The 18,006-nt window shown below is 41.4% G+C and overlaps 1 protein-coding gene across 1 annotated transcript in view; it reads right to left on the bottom strand.

Moving 5' to 3' along the window:
- The window catches only part of TEX11 (testis expressed 11), a 467,244-nt gene that overhangs the window by 336,049 nt on the left and 113,189 nt on the right, over positions 1 to 18,006 (bottom strand). The window contains exon 8 of the mRNA XM_036304176.1: positions 658 to 743. Coding sequence (XP_036160069.1) covers positions 658 to 743 — 86 coding nt within the window. The remainder of the gene's footprint in view (positions 1 to 657; positions 744 to 18,006) is intronic.

Below are 18,006 nucleotides of genomic sequence, written 5' to 3'. Positions count from 1 at the left end.
TATAGTAAGTGCTAAATATATACTTACTTGATTGATATTAAAATATTAAAATCATTTAGGACTAATAATTTTAGCTGATCCCATTCTTACCACCTTTCCACCCTTATACTGTGGGGTTGGCAGACAGCAATAAGTCCCAAAGCAAAAAAAAATTCCATAATCTTCATGAAGATACAAAGGAGGAATGGAAGGAGAGCATACTCTTCTGTTATATTAAGAATACTAGTAGAATAGCCCTGGCCGGTTGCTCAGTAGTTAGAGGATTGGCCCACAGACTGAAGGGTCTCAGGTTTGATTCCAGTCATGGGCACATCCATCATACCTCGGTTGCAGGCTTGATCTCTGGCGCTGGTCAGAGCACATGCAGTAGGCAACCAGTTGATGTGTCTCTCACATCGATGTTTCTCTCTCTCTGTCTCTCTCCCTCCCTTCTACTCTCTCTGAAAAATCATTGGAAAAAATGTCCTCAAGTGAGGATTAACAGAAGATAAAAGAATAGAATACATTTTTCAATCATTGGTAGCATGTAAGAATAATAAATAGTACATGTTAAAGCAGTAAATAAATGTAGCATGTTGGCTTTTGAAGTCAATGTTTAAACTTAACTGAACTTTATAATATTCTTGAATTTACATTCATTATTTTTGTTTATATTACCTAAGCCAGTAACAACTTTCTTCGTATTTATTCAGCATGTGGGTTTCTACTCCAAAGTTGTAACAGAGAATAAGAAGATATTCAGCCTGCAATTAAAAAAAAAGATAATCAGATTCATGATTTCCTTAACATTAAAATATCTATAGAGATCATATTGGGCTTCTGGTCAAGATGGCAGTATAGGTAGATGCAGTACTGGCATCCTTCCACAAACATATCAAAATTACAGTTAAACTACAGAACCACCATTATTCAGAATCACTTGATATCTAGCTGAACAGAAGTCCTATAATTTAGATATACAGAAACAGCCACATGGAGACTGGTAGGAGGGACAAAGAGCTGTGTAACAGGCAGATCCCACAGCCACATGTGGTACTTAAAAATAGGGAGGAAGAGATCAACCAAAGGAATTGTATGCATGCATATGAGCATAACCAATGGACATAGATGGGGGGTTGCATGAGGGAATGTGCTGGGGGTTGGGGTGGCTGGGGAGAGGTCAATGGGAGAAAAATGAGACTTATGTAATACATTAAACAATAAAGAACTTAAATTTAAAAAAAAAATAGGGAGGGATATCTGAGCTGCTGAGGTCCTCCCTAAGAATGGAGGGGTCCCATCCACACACCAGGCCCCCCTGACCAGAGTTCCAGTGTCATGACGAGAAGTCCCATATCTTCAGGATGTGAAAACCAGCGAGGATTCCTTTGTTTAGCTCTCCCCCAACAGAACCAGCAGGTAAGTGCCTTATTTGAGTCTCCATCAACCTAACACTATTCACCTTGATACCTCGCCCCATCCAACCTGCAGGTCCCCCAAGCCATATTCAGTGGCTTTTCAATACAAATGGCTTTTCTTAGCTCATGTTGCAGACACTCCAAAAATCTCTCAAAGGTCCACAGAACCCAAACAAGCAGCATCTGGCCTCGGTGTGCCCTATACTACTTGATAAACAGCCCTAAGTCCAGCACTAGCAGCAGCCGGACTTAGTCCACAGCTTGGCCTCTTCTGGGCATCTCCAAGCACAACAGAAGTAGCAGCCATCTGCAGCTCACTCTGTAGCTCATGCCAGGTGGTAGCTGATCTTGGCCTAAATCCCCAGGAGGCACCAGAACCAGCGCACCTGGTAGACAGATGAGACCATTCTGGAGAACCACCCAACCACCTCCAGAAGCAGTGAACACAAGGGGTGAACTCAGCAAACACCAGAGTCTTGCTGAAGAGAGTCCTGCTCCTTGGGGTTGGGCCCTGCACACCAGCTCCTCTGCTGCAGTTGGGGCCAGTCCTTGCAAATGATTAGCCTGGAAGTAAATCCATCTCATTGACATGCCAATGGCAATCAAGGCTCAACTACAATAGGAGGGTACAGACAGATGACATGGAGAGCTGCACCTGGACTGCCCAGCTCAGGTGACTGAGGAGGCTGTGCCTAATAGGCTCTACAGAATAAATAGAAACAAACAAAGGGAGGCAACCAAAATGAGGAGACAAACAAACATGTCCCAAATGAAATAACAGAACAAAACTACAACAAAATAACTAAATACAATAGAGAGAAAAAATATACTAGATGCAGAGTTCAAAACACTGGTTATAAGGATGCTCAATGAACTTAGGGGAAGATTAGAAGAACTTAGTGAGAACTTCAAAGAGATAGGAAACATAAAAATGGAGACAGAAAACATTTTAAAAGTCAGAAATGAAGAAAACAATAACTGAAATGAAGAATATGTTACAGGGAATCAACAGTAAAGTATATAAGGCAGAGGTTCAAATCAATGATTTGGAAAAAAAAAGAAAGCAGAAAACACCTAATCAGAACAGCAAAAAAGAAAGAATCCAAAAAATAAGGATAGTTTAAGGAGCCTCTGGGACAAATTCAAGCATACTAACACTTGCATCATGGGGGTGCCAGAAGGAGAAAAAAAGAGAGCAAGAAATGGAAAACCTATTTGAAAAATATAATACTTAAAAAGTTCCTGAAGAAACCAAGATGGTGGCATAGGTAAACACTGGAAATTGCTGCCTCCCACAAAAAATTCAAAAATACAACTAAAAGACAAAACAGACATCATCCAGAACCACAGGAAGGCTGGCTGAGTGGAAATTCTACAACTAGGAGGAAAGAGAAAAGCACACTGAGACTCAGAGGAGGTGCAGTGTGGAAGTAAAGAGCAGAGGTATGGAGGCGCACACCGAAAGGGCTGGCAACTGAGTACGTGGTGCATGTGAAGAGGGCTGGCAGCTGAGGACGAGGTGCACGTGGAGAGGGCTGGAAACTGAGGACACGGTTGACTTTTTCAATCGGGAGGGAGTTTCAAGTTCCCGACTGCTCTGAACTCCAGTTCCAGGTGAGTCTCTGGGGACCCAGACTCATACAGGAAGAAACTGGACTGCCTAACATCGGGAAGAACTGGAGGGTGGCTTTCTCTAAGAGGTGCTTGCAGTGATTACCGGGACACTGAGACTCGGGGCCTCTAGGGTAAGACTGGGAAGCAGCCAAAGCTGCTTGCTCCACCCTGTTGATCCCCTGAGACCCCACCACACCCAAGCTTTGTGCAGAAGCATTTGCATATGAAAGGCCTGGCCCTTTGCAAGCTGAAAATTACCTAACAAATTGCAGCTGGATTAGAGAGACCCAGAACTTCCAAAAGAAGGTCCAAGGCCCCACAGCAGCTTGCATTGCTTCACAGCTGGGCCTCATCTGGCCACCTCCAAACCCCAAACAAAGAAGAGGAACTCTCCATAGCTCCTGCTGGGTAGTCTCAGGCAGTGGCTAAATTGGCACCTCCTTAGAGATCCAAGAGCCAGTGTACCCAGTGGTGAGAGTGGGACCATCCAGATTACAACTCCTCAGATCCATAAGGGACACATTCAGAGGGCAGACTCAGTGAGCACCAAAGCCCCACTGAAGCAAGTCTTGCCCCATAAGGGTGTCTTCAGCACAGAAGTTCTCCTACCGTAGACAGAGCTGATTCTCACAGCCAATTGGCCTGGAGGTCAATTTCTCCCAGTGATACCTACAACAATCAAGGCTTAACTACAACAAGACTGTGCAAAAAGCCCACAAAGGGGTGCACCAAGAGTGTCCACCTCAGGTAATTGGGGAGGCTGAGCCACTGGGCCCTATAGGACACCTAACATAGAAAACCACTCTATCAACACAGGGAAGCATAAAAAATGCAGAGACAAAGAAACAGGTCACAAATGACAGAAATAGAGGAAAGCAAACTACTGGATATAGAGTTCAAAACCACACTTTAAGGTTTTTCAAGAATTTTCTAGAAACCGCCGATAAATTTAGTGAGACCATCAAGAAATCTAGTGAGACCCTCGAGGTTATGATAAAGGACCAACTAGAAATTAAGCATACGCTGACTGAAATAAAGGATATTATGCAGAGTTCCAATAGCAGACTAGAGGATCGCAAGAACCAAGTCAAAGATTTGAAATACGAAGAATCAAAAAACACCCAACCGGAAAAGCAAAATGAAAAAAGAATCCAAAAATACGAAGATAGCGTAAGGACAGCTTCAAGCACACCAACATCTGAATTATAGGGGTGCCAGAAGAAGAGAGAGAGCAAGATATTGAAAACCTATTTGAAGAAATTATGACAGAAAACTTCCCCTACCTGGTAAAAGAAATAGACTTATAAGTCCAGGAAGTGCAGAGAACCCCAAACAAGAGGAATCCAAAGAGGACCACACCAAGACACATCATAATTAAAATGCCAAGAGCAAAAGACAAAGAGAGAATCTTAAAAGCAGCAAGAGAAAAATAGTCAGTTACCTACAAGGGAGTACCCATACAACTGTCAGCTGATTTCTCAACAGAAACTTTGCAGGCCAGAAGGGAGTGGCAAGAAATATTCAAAGTGATGAATGCCAAGAACCTACAACCAAGATTACTTTATCCAGCAAAGCTATCATTCAGAATTGAAGGTCAGATCAAGAGCTTCAGAGATAAGGAAAAGCTAAAGGAGTTCATCACCACCAAACCAGTATTATATGAAATGCTTAAAGGTATCCTTTAAGAAGAGGAAGAAGAAGAAAAAGGTAAAGATACAAATTATGAACAACAAATACACATCTATCAACAAGTGAATCTAAAAATCAAGTGAATAAAAATATGATGAACAGAATAAACTGGTGATTATAATAGAATCAGGGGCATAGAAAGGGAGTGGACTGACTATTCTTGGGGGGGAAAGGGTGTGGGGATGCGGGAAGAGACTGGACAAAAACTGTGCACCTATGGATGAGGACAGTTTGTGGGGGGGGGGTGAGGGCGGAGATTGGGGTGGGAACCGGGTGGAGGGGAGCTATGGGGGGAAAAAAGAGGAACAAATGTAATAATCTGAACAATAAAGATTTAATTTAAAAAAAAAGTTCCCTAACCTGATGAAGGAAATAGACATATAAGCCCAAGAAGCAGATAGTCCCAAACAAGATGAACCCAAAGAGGCTCACATCAAGACACATTATAATTAAAATGCCAAAGGTTACAAACAGAAGGAATCTTAAAAGCAGCAAGAGAAAAGCAGTTAGTTATCTACAAGGGACCTCCCATAAAACTGTCAGCTGCTTTCTCAGCTGAAACTTTGCAGACCAAAAGGGATTGGAACAAAATATTCAAAGTGATGAAAAGCAACCAAGATTACTCTACGCTATCATTTAGAATCAAAGGACAGATAAAGAACATCCCTAACAAACTCAACAGTCATGGCTTGGTGGTTGAGCATCAACCAATGAACCAGAGGACCACAGTTCATTTCCAGTAAGAGTATATGCCCGGGGTTGCTGGCTTGATCCCCAGTAGGGGACATAAAGGAGGCAGCAAATCAGTGATTATCTCTCATCATTAATGTCTCTATCTCTCCCTCTCCATTCCTCTCTGAAATCAATAAAAATATATTAAAAAATAACCCACTCTTCCTTATCAAAATCTCCCAATTTATTTCTTTAAATTTCTTTATTGATTAAGTTATTACATATCTGTCCGTATCCCCACATTACCCCCACTCATGCCCTCACCCCCCTGTTGTCTGTGTCCATTGGTTAGGCCTATATGCTTGCATATAAGTCCTTTGGTTGATCTCTCCCCCTTACCCCCACCCTCCTACCTTCCCTCTGAGGTTTGATGGTCTGATAAATGCTTCTCTGTCTCTGGATCTGTTTTTGTTCATCAGTTTATGTTGTTGATTATATTCCATAAATGAATGAGATCATGTGATATTTATCTTTCTCTGACTGGTTTATTTCACTTAGCATAATGCTCTCCAGTTCCATCCATGCTGTTGCAAATGGTAAGAATTCCTTCTTTTTTACTGCAGCATAGTATTCCATTGTGTAGATGTACCAGTTTTTTAATCCACTCATCTGCTGATGGGCACTTAGGCTGTTTCTAAATCATAGCTATGGTGAATTGTGCTGCTATGAACATAGGGGTGCATATATCCTTTCTAATTGGTGTTTCTAGTTTCTTGGGATATATTCCTAGAAGTGGGATCACTGGGTTAAATAGGAGTTCCATTTTTGTTTTTTTGAGGAAATTCCTTACTGTTCTCCACAGTGGCTGCACCAGTCTGCATTCCCACCAGCAGTGCATGAGGGTTCCTTTTTCTCCACATCCTCGCTAGCACTTGTCATTTGTTGATTTGTTGATGAATAGCCATTCTGACAGGTGTGAGATGGTACCACATTGTTGTTATGATTTGCATCTCTCGGATGATTAGTGACTTTGAGCATGTTTTCATATGTCTTTTGGCCTTTCTTCCGTCTTCTTTCAAAAAGTATCTATTTAGGTCCATTGCCGACTTTTTGATTGGGTTGTTTATCTTCCCTTTGTTAAGTTGTACGAGTTCCCTGTAAATGTTGGAGATTAAAACCTTATCGGTGATAACATTTGCAAATACGTTCTTCCATGCTGTGGGCTTTCTTGTTGTTTTGTTAATGGTTTCCTTTATCGTGTTCATGGATTGGTAGAATCAACATCATCAAGATGTCTATCCTACCCAAAGCATCTATAGATTCAATGCACTCCCCATTAAAATACCAATGGCATATTTCACAGACTTAGAACAAACTTTCCAAAAATTCATCTGGAATAAAAAAAGAACCCGAATAGCTGCAGCAATCCTGAGAAAGAAGAACAAAGTAGGTGGGAGCTCAATACTAGATATCAAGCTGTATTACAAAGCCACTGTTCTCAAAACAGCCTGGTACTGCCAGAAGAACAGACATATAGATCAATGGGATAGAATAGAGAACCCAGAAATCGACTCAAACCACTATGCAAAATTAATATTCGACATAGGAGGCATGAACATACAATGGAGTCAAGACAGCCTCTTCAATAAATGGTGTTGGGAAAATTGAATGGATACATGCAAAAAAATGAAACTAGACCACCAACTTGCACCATACAGAAAAATAAACTCAAAATGGATAAAGGACTTAAACGTAAGACTGGAAACCATAAAAATACTAGAGGAATCCACAGGCAGCAAAATCTGAGACATATGTGAAGCAATTTCTTCACCGATACTGCTCCTAGGGCAATGGAAACTAAAGAGAAAATAAACAAATGGGACTACATCAAAATAAAAAGCTTTTGTACAGCAAAGGAAACCTCCCAATTTATTTAAAGAGGAGCTACAAAATATTCAGATTGGGGAATTAGTTATGTATAGAAAATACAATATATTACTAATAGTACTTGAAAGGTCCTTTAATGACAGGAAGTGGAAAATCTAATCATTGATCAGCAAAGGAATAGGCTAAAATTCTTTTGTAGGTTGTCAAATTCAGTAAAAGGCTTTGAATTAGAGCAGCAGTCACCAACCGGTGGTCTGCGGACCACTGGTGGTCCGTGAGGCCCGAAAGGTTGGTGACCACTGGATTAGAGAGTATACTCAACACCAAAAAATCCACCACTGAAGGGAGGAAAAAATGATGTTTTTTCCAAAAATCAAGGCAAGTTTAAAAAATTCTAAAGTTCTGAAATGTGTCCAAAGCACTTATTTAGTCATAAGACTTATTTAGAAACTAAAGGCCCAGTGCATGAAATTCATGCATGGGTAGGGTCCCTAGCAGCTACCAGCTGCCAGCAGGGGCTTCCCTTCCCCCAGCCACCTGCCGCCGCTGGCCAGGGGGAGGGGCCATGGGCATTTGGCCAGCTGCCCACTCCCCCAGTCAAACTCCTGGTCGAACTCTCAGTCAAGGGGACAATTTGCATATTAGGCTTTTATTATATAGGATACTTAGTTTAATAGACCCTCTTTAACAACAAACATTTTTTTACATAAATTACCATTGAGGTAAAAGTAGGAAAAAGCATGTGAATGGTGCCATAGGAAAAAATTCTTTTATGGGTTATTTGGTATCTCAATTCCTGCATCAATGCCATATTTTACAGAATTTTCATCTGTGAAAATACTGGCAAATTGCATAAGAAAATTTTTTAATAATTTAGCCATATATCCCCTTTAGGAACCATCTATCCAGAATCAGATTATAGCCATATAAAGGAGTCCTTTATAAATTTTACCACAGTAAGATTAGAAGCAGATCCTCAGTTAGGAATATGAGATCTGAGGCAAGTAATTCCATAACTAGTATGTACAGACCTGTGTTGCCTCAAAAAGAGTTCCCCTTTGAATTACAGTACATTCAGAAGTTCAATATGCATGCCTGAGCACATCAGACCTACTACATATTTAAATCTAAAATAAAGAGGAGTCTTGGTAATGTGGGTCTGGCAAGAATCCAGAAGTATTTAAATGCTTTCTTGACATTTCAGTAGAAAAGGCTTAACTCAGTATAGGTTCACACAGGGACACGTCAATTATGTAGTTATACTGGAATTATGCAGCTCACACACATTTGCTACAGAAAGGCCTGCAACTAATTGTACAGAGGAAAATGGAAAATAAGGCTTTTGATGAACATTAAGTGTACTGAATCTTTATTCAATTTCCTCAGTATTTGTACTTGCCTTCACAATCCCTGCAAGTGTACTTACATTAAATGTTATTTCCTAGGAAGAAAATAATACACAATAAGAAACTTATGAGGACAAAACTAAAAAATACTAAAATAGGTTTCAAGGGACCCACAGCATATTTTCAATGTAATGACAAAAATATATTGCAACTACCAATATTGCCCCATTCACTCATTCATTTATACATTCAATAATAAATATTTACTAAGCACTTCCTAACTATTAGGCATTAGAGATACATTAGTAAACAAAACAGACAAATATTTCTGTCCTCATGAAACATTTCTAATGGGGTATGAAGTACTAAGATGCATAAAAATATCTCTTTCCAAAATATGCAATGATACATCTGATCAGGTATTAATCTCAAAAATATGTAAAGAACTTACACAACTTTAAAAAAGACCAACAACTCAATTAAAAAATGGGCAAAGGACCTAAATAGACACTTCTTCAAAGAGGACATACAGATGCCCAAGAGACATATGAAAGACAAGTCTCACTAATCACCAAAGAGATGGAAATTAAAATTACAATGAGGTTTATTACTTCACACCTATCAGAATGACTACCATCAATAAGTCAACAAGCAAGTGCTAGCGAAGATGTGAAGAAAAGGGACCACTGCTGGTGGGAATGCAGGCTGGTGTAGCCACCATGGAAAAAAATATGGCATTTCCTCAAAAAATTAAAAATTGAACTGCCATTTGACCCAGTGATCCTACTTTTAGGAATATATCCTAAGAATCCCAAAACACCAATCAGAAAGATTGGTGTTTCACCCCTATGCTCATAGCAGCTCACTTTACAATAGCTAAGATCTGAAAACAGCCCAAGTGCCCATCAGTAGATGAGCTGATAAAAAATATGTGGTATACTTACACCATGGACTACTAAGCAGCTGTAAAAAAAGAAGGATCTCTTACCACTGAGACAGCATGGAGAGACCTGGAAAGTATTACGCTAAGTGAAATAAGCCAGTCAGAGAAAGACAAGTATCACATGATCTCACTCATATGTGGAATCTAATGAGCAAAATAAACTGAAGAACAAAATAGATCCAGAGACATGGAAGCATGCAACAGACTGACAAATCTTCAGAGGGAAGGAGGGGGTGGAAAGAAATTAACCAAAGAACTTATATGCATACTAGAGGCCCAGTGCATGAATTCGTGCATGGGTGGGGTCTGGCTGTCCTGATCAGGGCTGATCAGGCCAGGCTGGCCAGGGAGAAGGAACACAGGAGGTTGGCCAGCCGGGCCCATCCCAGATTGGCCCCCCCACCTCAACCATCAGTGGCCCCGCCCACTGGCTGGCCCCACCCCTGAACAGGGTGGGGGGCCTGATCAGAGGTGGGGATGGCCAGGGGGAGGGGCCACAGATGGTTGGCCATCCTGCCCCGCCCCCGGTCAAACTTCCGATCAAACTCCCCATCGAGGGGACACTTTGCATATTAGCCTTTTATTATATAGGATATGCATAACCCATGGACACAGACAACAGTGCAGTAAAGGCCTGGGGAGGGGACAGGAGCAGGGTAGAGGGGGTCAATGGGGGACATATGTAATACTTTCAACAATAAAGATAAACTTAAACATATAGATATAGATAGATAGATATCTTCCTATGGAGTGCTAACATCTCATTTTGCAAGCAATATATAATGGAAATAAAAATACAAAAAAGGTAGAGCTATAAGTCCATTGCATATTGGTTTTTACTAATGCATTATATGATTTCCAGGACTCATGGGATTTCTAGAACCTCCAGCCACTGTTACATCTCCTGGCCCAAAAATGATAGCTCCAACTGAATACCTACTTTACAATGACAAAATGAGATATAAAATGATTTTTTAAACTCAATTATATATTGCTGCTGAAAATGAGTTTGATCACTAACTTTGTTACAAGGCTTTTTTTTTAAAGTTAACTAGATAACTTCATTTTCTGCAAATTAGTTTGTAAATTGGGTTTTTATAAAATTCAGTAAAACCAACTTCCTATTATTTTTCCAGTCACAAATTCTAAGCTATTTTTCTTCATGATTTTGTTTTCCTTTAAACATTTATAGGTTCAATTATAATAGTGTAGTAATAATTGAATTATAATTGCCTGGATTTCTTCCTTAATGGCCTTAAGACATTTAACTTCTAATCCCTCCCTCACTCAGCTTTCTCTAATCCTCAGATTATCTCAGTAATAATCAACAATAGTCCATTAGTTATTTCTCCTGGTGCTTAAGACACAATTTTCAGTAGTTGAGTGTTGACCTATGAACCAGAAGGTCATGGCTTGATTCCTGGTCAGAGCACATGCTGAAGTTGCAGGCTCAATCCCTAATAGGGGATGTGTGGGAGGCAGCCGATCAGTGATTCTCTCTCATCATTGATATTTTCTATCTCTCTCTCCCTCTCCCTTCCTCCCTGAAATTGATAAAAATAGATATTAAAAAAAGGTAAATATAAAAATTATGAACAGGAAATACATATCTATCAACAAGTGAATCTAAAAATCAAGTGAATAAATAATCTGATGAACAGAGTAAACTGGTGAATATAATAGAACCAGGGGCATGGAAAGGGAGTGGACTGACAATTCTTGGGGGGAAAGGGGTGTGGGGGTGCAGGAAGAGACTAGACAAAAATTGTACACCTATGGATGAGGACAGTGGGAGGGGTAAGGGCAGAGGGTGGGTGGGAACTGGGTGGAGGAGGGGGGGAAAAAGAGGAACAACTGTAATAATCTGAACAATAAAGATTTAATTAAAAAAAAAACACTTTATTTGCCTCTGAACAATACAGTATTACCTTCTGCTTTCATGTCAACACCTTACAATTATTCCTAATCTAGTTTTGGGATACAGGAAAGATGTCTCAGAAAAAAGAGAGCTGGTTAACTTAACTAATTAATTCCTTTTAAAACACTATGTTAGGGCTTCTCTAACCTTTATCTGATCATTTCCTGTCATTATAAGATTTCCTGACCTAGATTATCAGGTCCCTTGTCTAAGCCTTAAGCACATAAAAAAATACCATAAATAGTTTTACTGACCCAGGAACAGAGCTTTCAATGATATTTTTAGTGTTTCATTATTAAAGACTAGAGTCCTGGTGCATGAAATTTGTGCACTTGGGGGTGGGATCCTTCATCCTGGCCTTCAGAGCCCTCTTGCAGTCCAGGGGCCCTCGGGGGATATCCAACTGCTGGCTTAGGCCCGCAGTCAGATGTCCTTAGCGCTTCTGTGGAGGTGGGAGAGGCACCAGCCATGAGCCCAGCTTCTGGCTGAGTGGCACTCCCGCAGTGAGAGCACACTGACCACCAGGGGGCAGCTCCTGTGTTGAGTGTCTGCCCCCTGGTGGTCAGTGAGTGTCATAGTGATTGGCTGTTCTGCCATTTGGTTGATTTGCATATTAGTCTTTTGTTAAATAGGATAAGCAGCCAATGGTCATTGGACATTTGAGGAAAGCATCTAATACAGTGGTTCTCAACCTTCTGGCTCTTTAAATAGAGTTCCTCATGTTGTGACCCAACCATAAAATTATTTCGGTTGCTACTTCATAACTGTAATGTTGCTACTGTTATGAATTGTAATGTAAATATCTGATATGCAGGATGGTCTTAGGCGACCCCTGTGAAAGGGTCATTTGACCACCAAAGAGGTTGCGACCCACAGGTTGAGAACCGCTGATCTAATAGAACAGCAAAGACTGAGCACATACAAACACACAAACAGAAAAAGTCACCTTGGCCCTAACCGGTTTGTCTCAGTGGATAGAGTGTCGGCCTGCGGACTCAAGGGTCCCAGGTTCGATTCCGGTCAAGGGCATGTACCTTGGCTGCGGGCACATCCCCAGTGGGGAGTGTGCAGGAGGCAGCTGAATTGATGTTTCTCTCTCATCGATGTTTCTAACTCTCTATCCCTCTCCCTTCCTCTCTGTAAAAAATCAGTAAAATATTTTTTAAAAAGAAAAAGAAAAAGTCACCTTGGAGAAAACAGAGATTATGCAGAGAAAAAATATTGGGGACAAAAATTTGTCAATATCTTCTAAGAGAGAAAATAAGATACTGCAACCCTGAAATAACAAGATGCTGTGAAACAAGTGTTGGTTAGGATGTGGAAAAAAGGGGAACTCTCATACACTGTTGGTGGAATTGTAAATTGGTGCAGCCACTATGGAAGACTGTGTGAATGTTCCTCAAAAAGCTAAAAACAGAACTACCATATGACCCAGCAATTCCACTTCTGGGTAGAAAACAAAAGAAAACAAAAACACTAATTCAAATAAAATGCACCTGTGTTCACTGCAGTATTATTTATAACTAGAGGCCTGGTGCACGAAATTCATGCACTGGGGGGGGGGTGTCCCTTAGTCTAGCCTGCACCCTCTCCAATCTGGGACCCCTTGGGGGATCCCTGTGGGATTGGGCCTAAACCAGCAGTTGGACATCCCTCTCAGAATCCAGGACTGCTGGCTCCTAACCGCTCTCCTGCCAGCCTGATTAACACCTAACTGCTCCCCTGCCGGTTGATTGCCCCCAACTGCCCTCCCCTGCCAGCCTGATCTTGCTGCCAACTGACCTCCCCTGCTGGCCTGATGGCCCCCAACTACCCTCCCCTGCCAGCCTGGTCCACCCCAACTGCCCTCCCCTGCTGACCTGTTCTTGCCCCCAACGGCCCTCCACTGCCGGCCTGATCTCGCCCCCAACTGCCCTTCCCTGCAGGCCTGATCACCCCATAACTGCTTCTGCCTGCCTGATCACCCCTACCTGCCCTCTCCTGCCAGCCTGATCTCGCCCCCAACTGCCCGCCTCTGCCAGTCAATTTGGTTCTGATTGGTCAGTTTCTATGCCAGTCAGCGTCAAAAGCTCCGCCTCCTAGGCAGCCATTGGCTCCTGGCACTTCACTCAGATTTGGTTCTGATTGGTGGGTTTCTATGCCAGTCTGCGTCAAAAGCTCCACCTCCTAAGCAGCCATTGGCTCCTCACAGTTGACCCAGATTTGGTTCTGATTGGTCGGTTTCTATGACAATCAGCATCTCTGGGTCTATCAACAGGGCCTGATCAGAAAGGTGTGGCTGATCAGTACCCCCTGTGGAGGCCTGGAGAGAAATGGAGGCATGGCTGCTGGCCAGGCCCAGAGCAAAAGAAAGAGGCAAGTGGTGATCAACAGCTTCCACAGAGGCTACGTATCAGTCCATGCTTCTCCAGGGCCTGATTCACAGCCCCCTTAGCAGTCAGTGCTGGGTCACTGCGCCTGCAGCCACAGCAGTCAGTGCTGGATCACCACAGTAACCCAGTGCTGACTGCAGGACTGACTTCCGGTTGGACGAGCCTCCAGTCGTGATGGACCCAGGGTATTTATATATTAGGATAGCCAAGTCAGCTAAGTGTCCATGAATAAATGAATGCATAAAGAAGATGGGATATATAAAAGCCTAAGCGACCGTCGGACCGTAGCTATGACGCAATGACGACCAGGGGGGCAGATGCTCCAACCAACAGCTATGACACACACTGACCACCAGGGGGCAGAAGCTCAATTCAGGAACTGCCAAGCTGCGGTGACTTGGCAGCTGTGGTATTGGGGTGACGCACCTGGAACCAGAAAGGAGGGAGCCTAATTACGGGGTGCCTCACCCAAGAACTGCCCTCTCACAATCCAGGAACCCTCAGTGGATGTCAAAGAACTGGTTTTGGCCTGATCCCCACAGGCCAGGCCGAGGGACCCCACCAGGGCACATGCACCGGGCCTCTAGTATGAAATATTACCCAGCAATAAAAAATGAATGAAATCTTGCTATTTGTGACAAAATGGATGGATATAGAGGGTATTATGCTAAGTGAAATACATCAGACAGAGAACAACAAATACTATGTGATTTCACATATATATGGAACCTAAAAATAAAACAAAAGAAATGAACAAACAAAGCAAAACAAAAACAGAGTAACATATACAGAAAACTCTTGATTTTGCAGACCTTGATTTAACGGACTTCTGATGGAATGGACAAAATTTTCAGTCCCTATGTCATATGTGAAAATTAACACCCTGTTAATTTTAAAATGCTTTTAACCAAATTTGCTTATAATTAAATAGGTTATAATTTTTGTTATATTAACTATTAACTATTAAATTAATAGTTTTTAAATATATTTTTAATGATTTCAGAGAGGAATGGAGAGAGAGAAAGAGAGAGAGAGAGAGAGAGAGAGAGAGAGAGAGAGAGAGAGAGAGAAACATCAATGGTAACAGAGGATCACTGATTGGCTGCCTCCTGGATGCCCCACCCCCTTCCAGGGATCGAGCCCACAATCCAGGCATGTGCCCAGATTGAGAATGGAACCATGACCTCCTGGTTCATAGGTCGACACTCAACCACTGAGCCATACTGGCTAAGCAATTCAATTATTTTAACAAGTTTTAGTGAATAGGCCGTATGCTGGAAAAAACACTGTAGTAATTTCGCCAACATAAATAAATATTACATATCTACAACTATAGTCTACATATTTAAATCCAAGAGTCACTGCTCATAATGATGTTCAGCAAATGATTAGCATGTGATCACATCACATCTCATAAGGTAATTGGTTCTGTTGGCTTGTGGCCTGACTTCCTGTAGTAATTTTAATGCTTGTTGATGTTCCCACATGTGCTAAGCCATGCCCCAGCCATGTACATTTACTTGCAGTGACTGGTGAATATACTCATTTACTAGACCTATTCAGTATAAATTTATAATTGCTACAATACATATAGAAAACTTTTCTGTAAAATTAAACTTTTCATACATACTTAATTTTAATGGCACAAATGTGTCTATATAAATAAAAACAGGTAAACTAAACTAATTTGTCAATTTTTTTACACATGCATTCGGAAAACCTACTTTATTATATAATGGGTTTTAGGCTTTAATGGGCATACCAGTTGTACCAGGTAATAATACAGATTTGTAATCAAAGAAAACACGATAATTTCAAGAGAAACATCAAAAGTGTTTTATTCAAAGTAATGCCCATCAGTAGCTACACATTTCCCCCATCTTTCAGGTAATTTGTGGATACCGTCCCAATAGAACTTTTCTTGTTTTGAGGCAAACCTTTCAGAGACCCAATTTTTGACTTCTTTGTATGTTTTAAAGTGCTGCTCAGAGAGTGCATGTGCCATCGATCAGAACAAGTGGTAATTTGAAAGAGCAAGGTCCGGGGAATACAACAGGTGGGTTGATACTTCCCAGGCAAGACCTTTTAACGTGTCTTTAACTGGTGTTGAAGTGTGTGGTGGTGCGTTATCATGAAGCAAAATTATTTTGCCATGTCTTCTGGCCCATTCTGGTCGTTTCACCATCAAAGCATGGTTTGAATTGATTATTTGTCAGTAGCGATCAGTATTAACGATTTCACCTGGTTTTAGAAGCTCATAATACACCACACCTTCCTGATCCCACCAATGGCAGAGCACTGTTTTCTTTCTGAAGCGATTTGTCCTTGCAGTCGATGTTGATGGTTGACCTGGATCAACCCATGATTTTGTGCATTTGGGATTCTCAAAATAAATCCGCTTTTCATCGCCAGTCACAATTCGATGCAAAAAAGATTTCCTTTCGTGCCATTGAAGCAACATTTTTACTGATGACTTTTCGGTTTTCCATTTGTCTTTCATTCAGTTGTAGTGGCACCCATTTTCCTTCCTTTGAAATCTTTCCCATTGCTTGTAAACGATAGGAAATTGTTTGCTGAGCAATGTTTAATCTTTCTGCAAGTGGTTTGTGAGTTTGAAACGCATCTTCAACCAATACTGCTTGTAATTGTTGGTCTTCAAACATTTTCGGTTGACCTAGAAGTTCTTTGTCTTTCACATCAAAATCATCACTTTTAAAGCATTTAAACCAGCATTCACAAGTATCTTGAGATGGAGCATGTTCGCCATAAGCTTCCCGAAGTATATGATAACTTTCAACAGCACTTTTCTTCAAAATAAAGTAATGAATTAAAACTTCCCGCAAATGCTTTTTTTTTTGGTACAAAATTCGACATTTTTAAGCTTAAAAATATCTATGATGTCAACACCTTCGGAAAATTTGACATATGAAGTTTTGAAGCTTGCTGTTAATACAACAAAATGGCATACATATCAAATCACATATATATCAACATATGTGTAACTCCCTCTAATGTTAAAAATCCTCATTATTAACCGATACACCTTAGTACCCCTTGCCTAAATTAGTCAGCTTTATCAAGGTTTTACTGTATAGAGAACAAACTGATAGGTTGCCAGAGGGAAGAGAGGTAGAGAGATGGGTGAAAAAGGTAAAGGAGAACAAGAGGTACAAATTTTCAGTTATAAAATAAATAAACGACAGTGATGTAGTGTACAGCACAGGGAACATAGTTAATAGTATTGCAAAAACTTTGTACTGTGAAAGGTTACTAGGCTTATTGTAGCGATCACTTCATAAGGTATATATATATATATATATATATATATATATATACATATATATATGTCGAATCAGTATGTTGTACACCTGAAAATATTATAATATTGTATGTAAACTATACTTTCATTTAAAAAATTATTCACACAAAAAAGACAGGATATGAAGATGGCAGCCAACAGGACGGCAGTGAGGAAGAGAGTATGAGTGAATGAGTGAGGGAGCAAAAGGGGAGTGTGTGGACATGTGGGGCGCATGTGTGCATGTGAGTTAGGGACAGTCATATTCTGCATGACTGTTGGGGGCTGGCGGACCAGGCTCCCCTAGCTGCTGCAATCTCTCCCGGGGAGGCTGGATCTGCCACAGAGACCGCACCATCTTGAAGGGGAGAGCGGCTGTGACTGGGAGCCCAGCCTCACCTTTACCCGGGGAGACCTCGGACACCTACTGGGAACCTACAGCCACACCAGCCAGGGACCTGCTGCCCTAGCTGTGAACCCACGAACACCGAGACTCCAACCTCCCCGGCCGTGGGCTCCTAAAATATTTGTCCCAGGGGAGACAAAATGGCAACCAAATAAGTAGACATGTGCTTCGCCTTCTCACAGAGCAGTTAGAAGACACAGCTGAATTGAATAACATCCACCCAGAATTGGTGAACTAAACACAGCTGGTGAGACAATCCATGGCCGGAAAGGACAGAGAATGCCTGAAAAACGGTAGGATCGGAGATCTGGGCTGGAGAGAGAGACACGCACAACTGTGACTATAGCAGTGGTTCTCAACCTGTGGGTCGCGACCCCTTTGGGGGTCAAACGACCCTTTCACAGGGGTCGCCTAAGACCATTGGAAAACACATATATAATTACATACTGTTTTTTTGATTAATC

The sequence above is a fragment of the Myotis myotis genome, unplaced genomic scaffold, assembly GCF_014108235.1.
Source record: "Myotis myotis isolate mMyoMyo1 unplaced genomic scaffold, mMyoMyo1.p scaffold_m19_p_4, whole genome shotgun sequence".
NCBI lineage: Eukaryota > Metazoa > Chordata > Mammalia > Chiroptera > Vespertilionidae > Myotis > Myotis myotis.
This window is presented reverse-complemented; position numbering and strand designations above follow the sequence as displayed.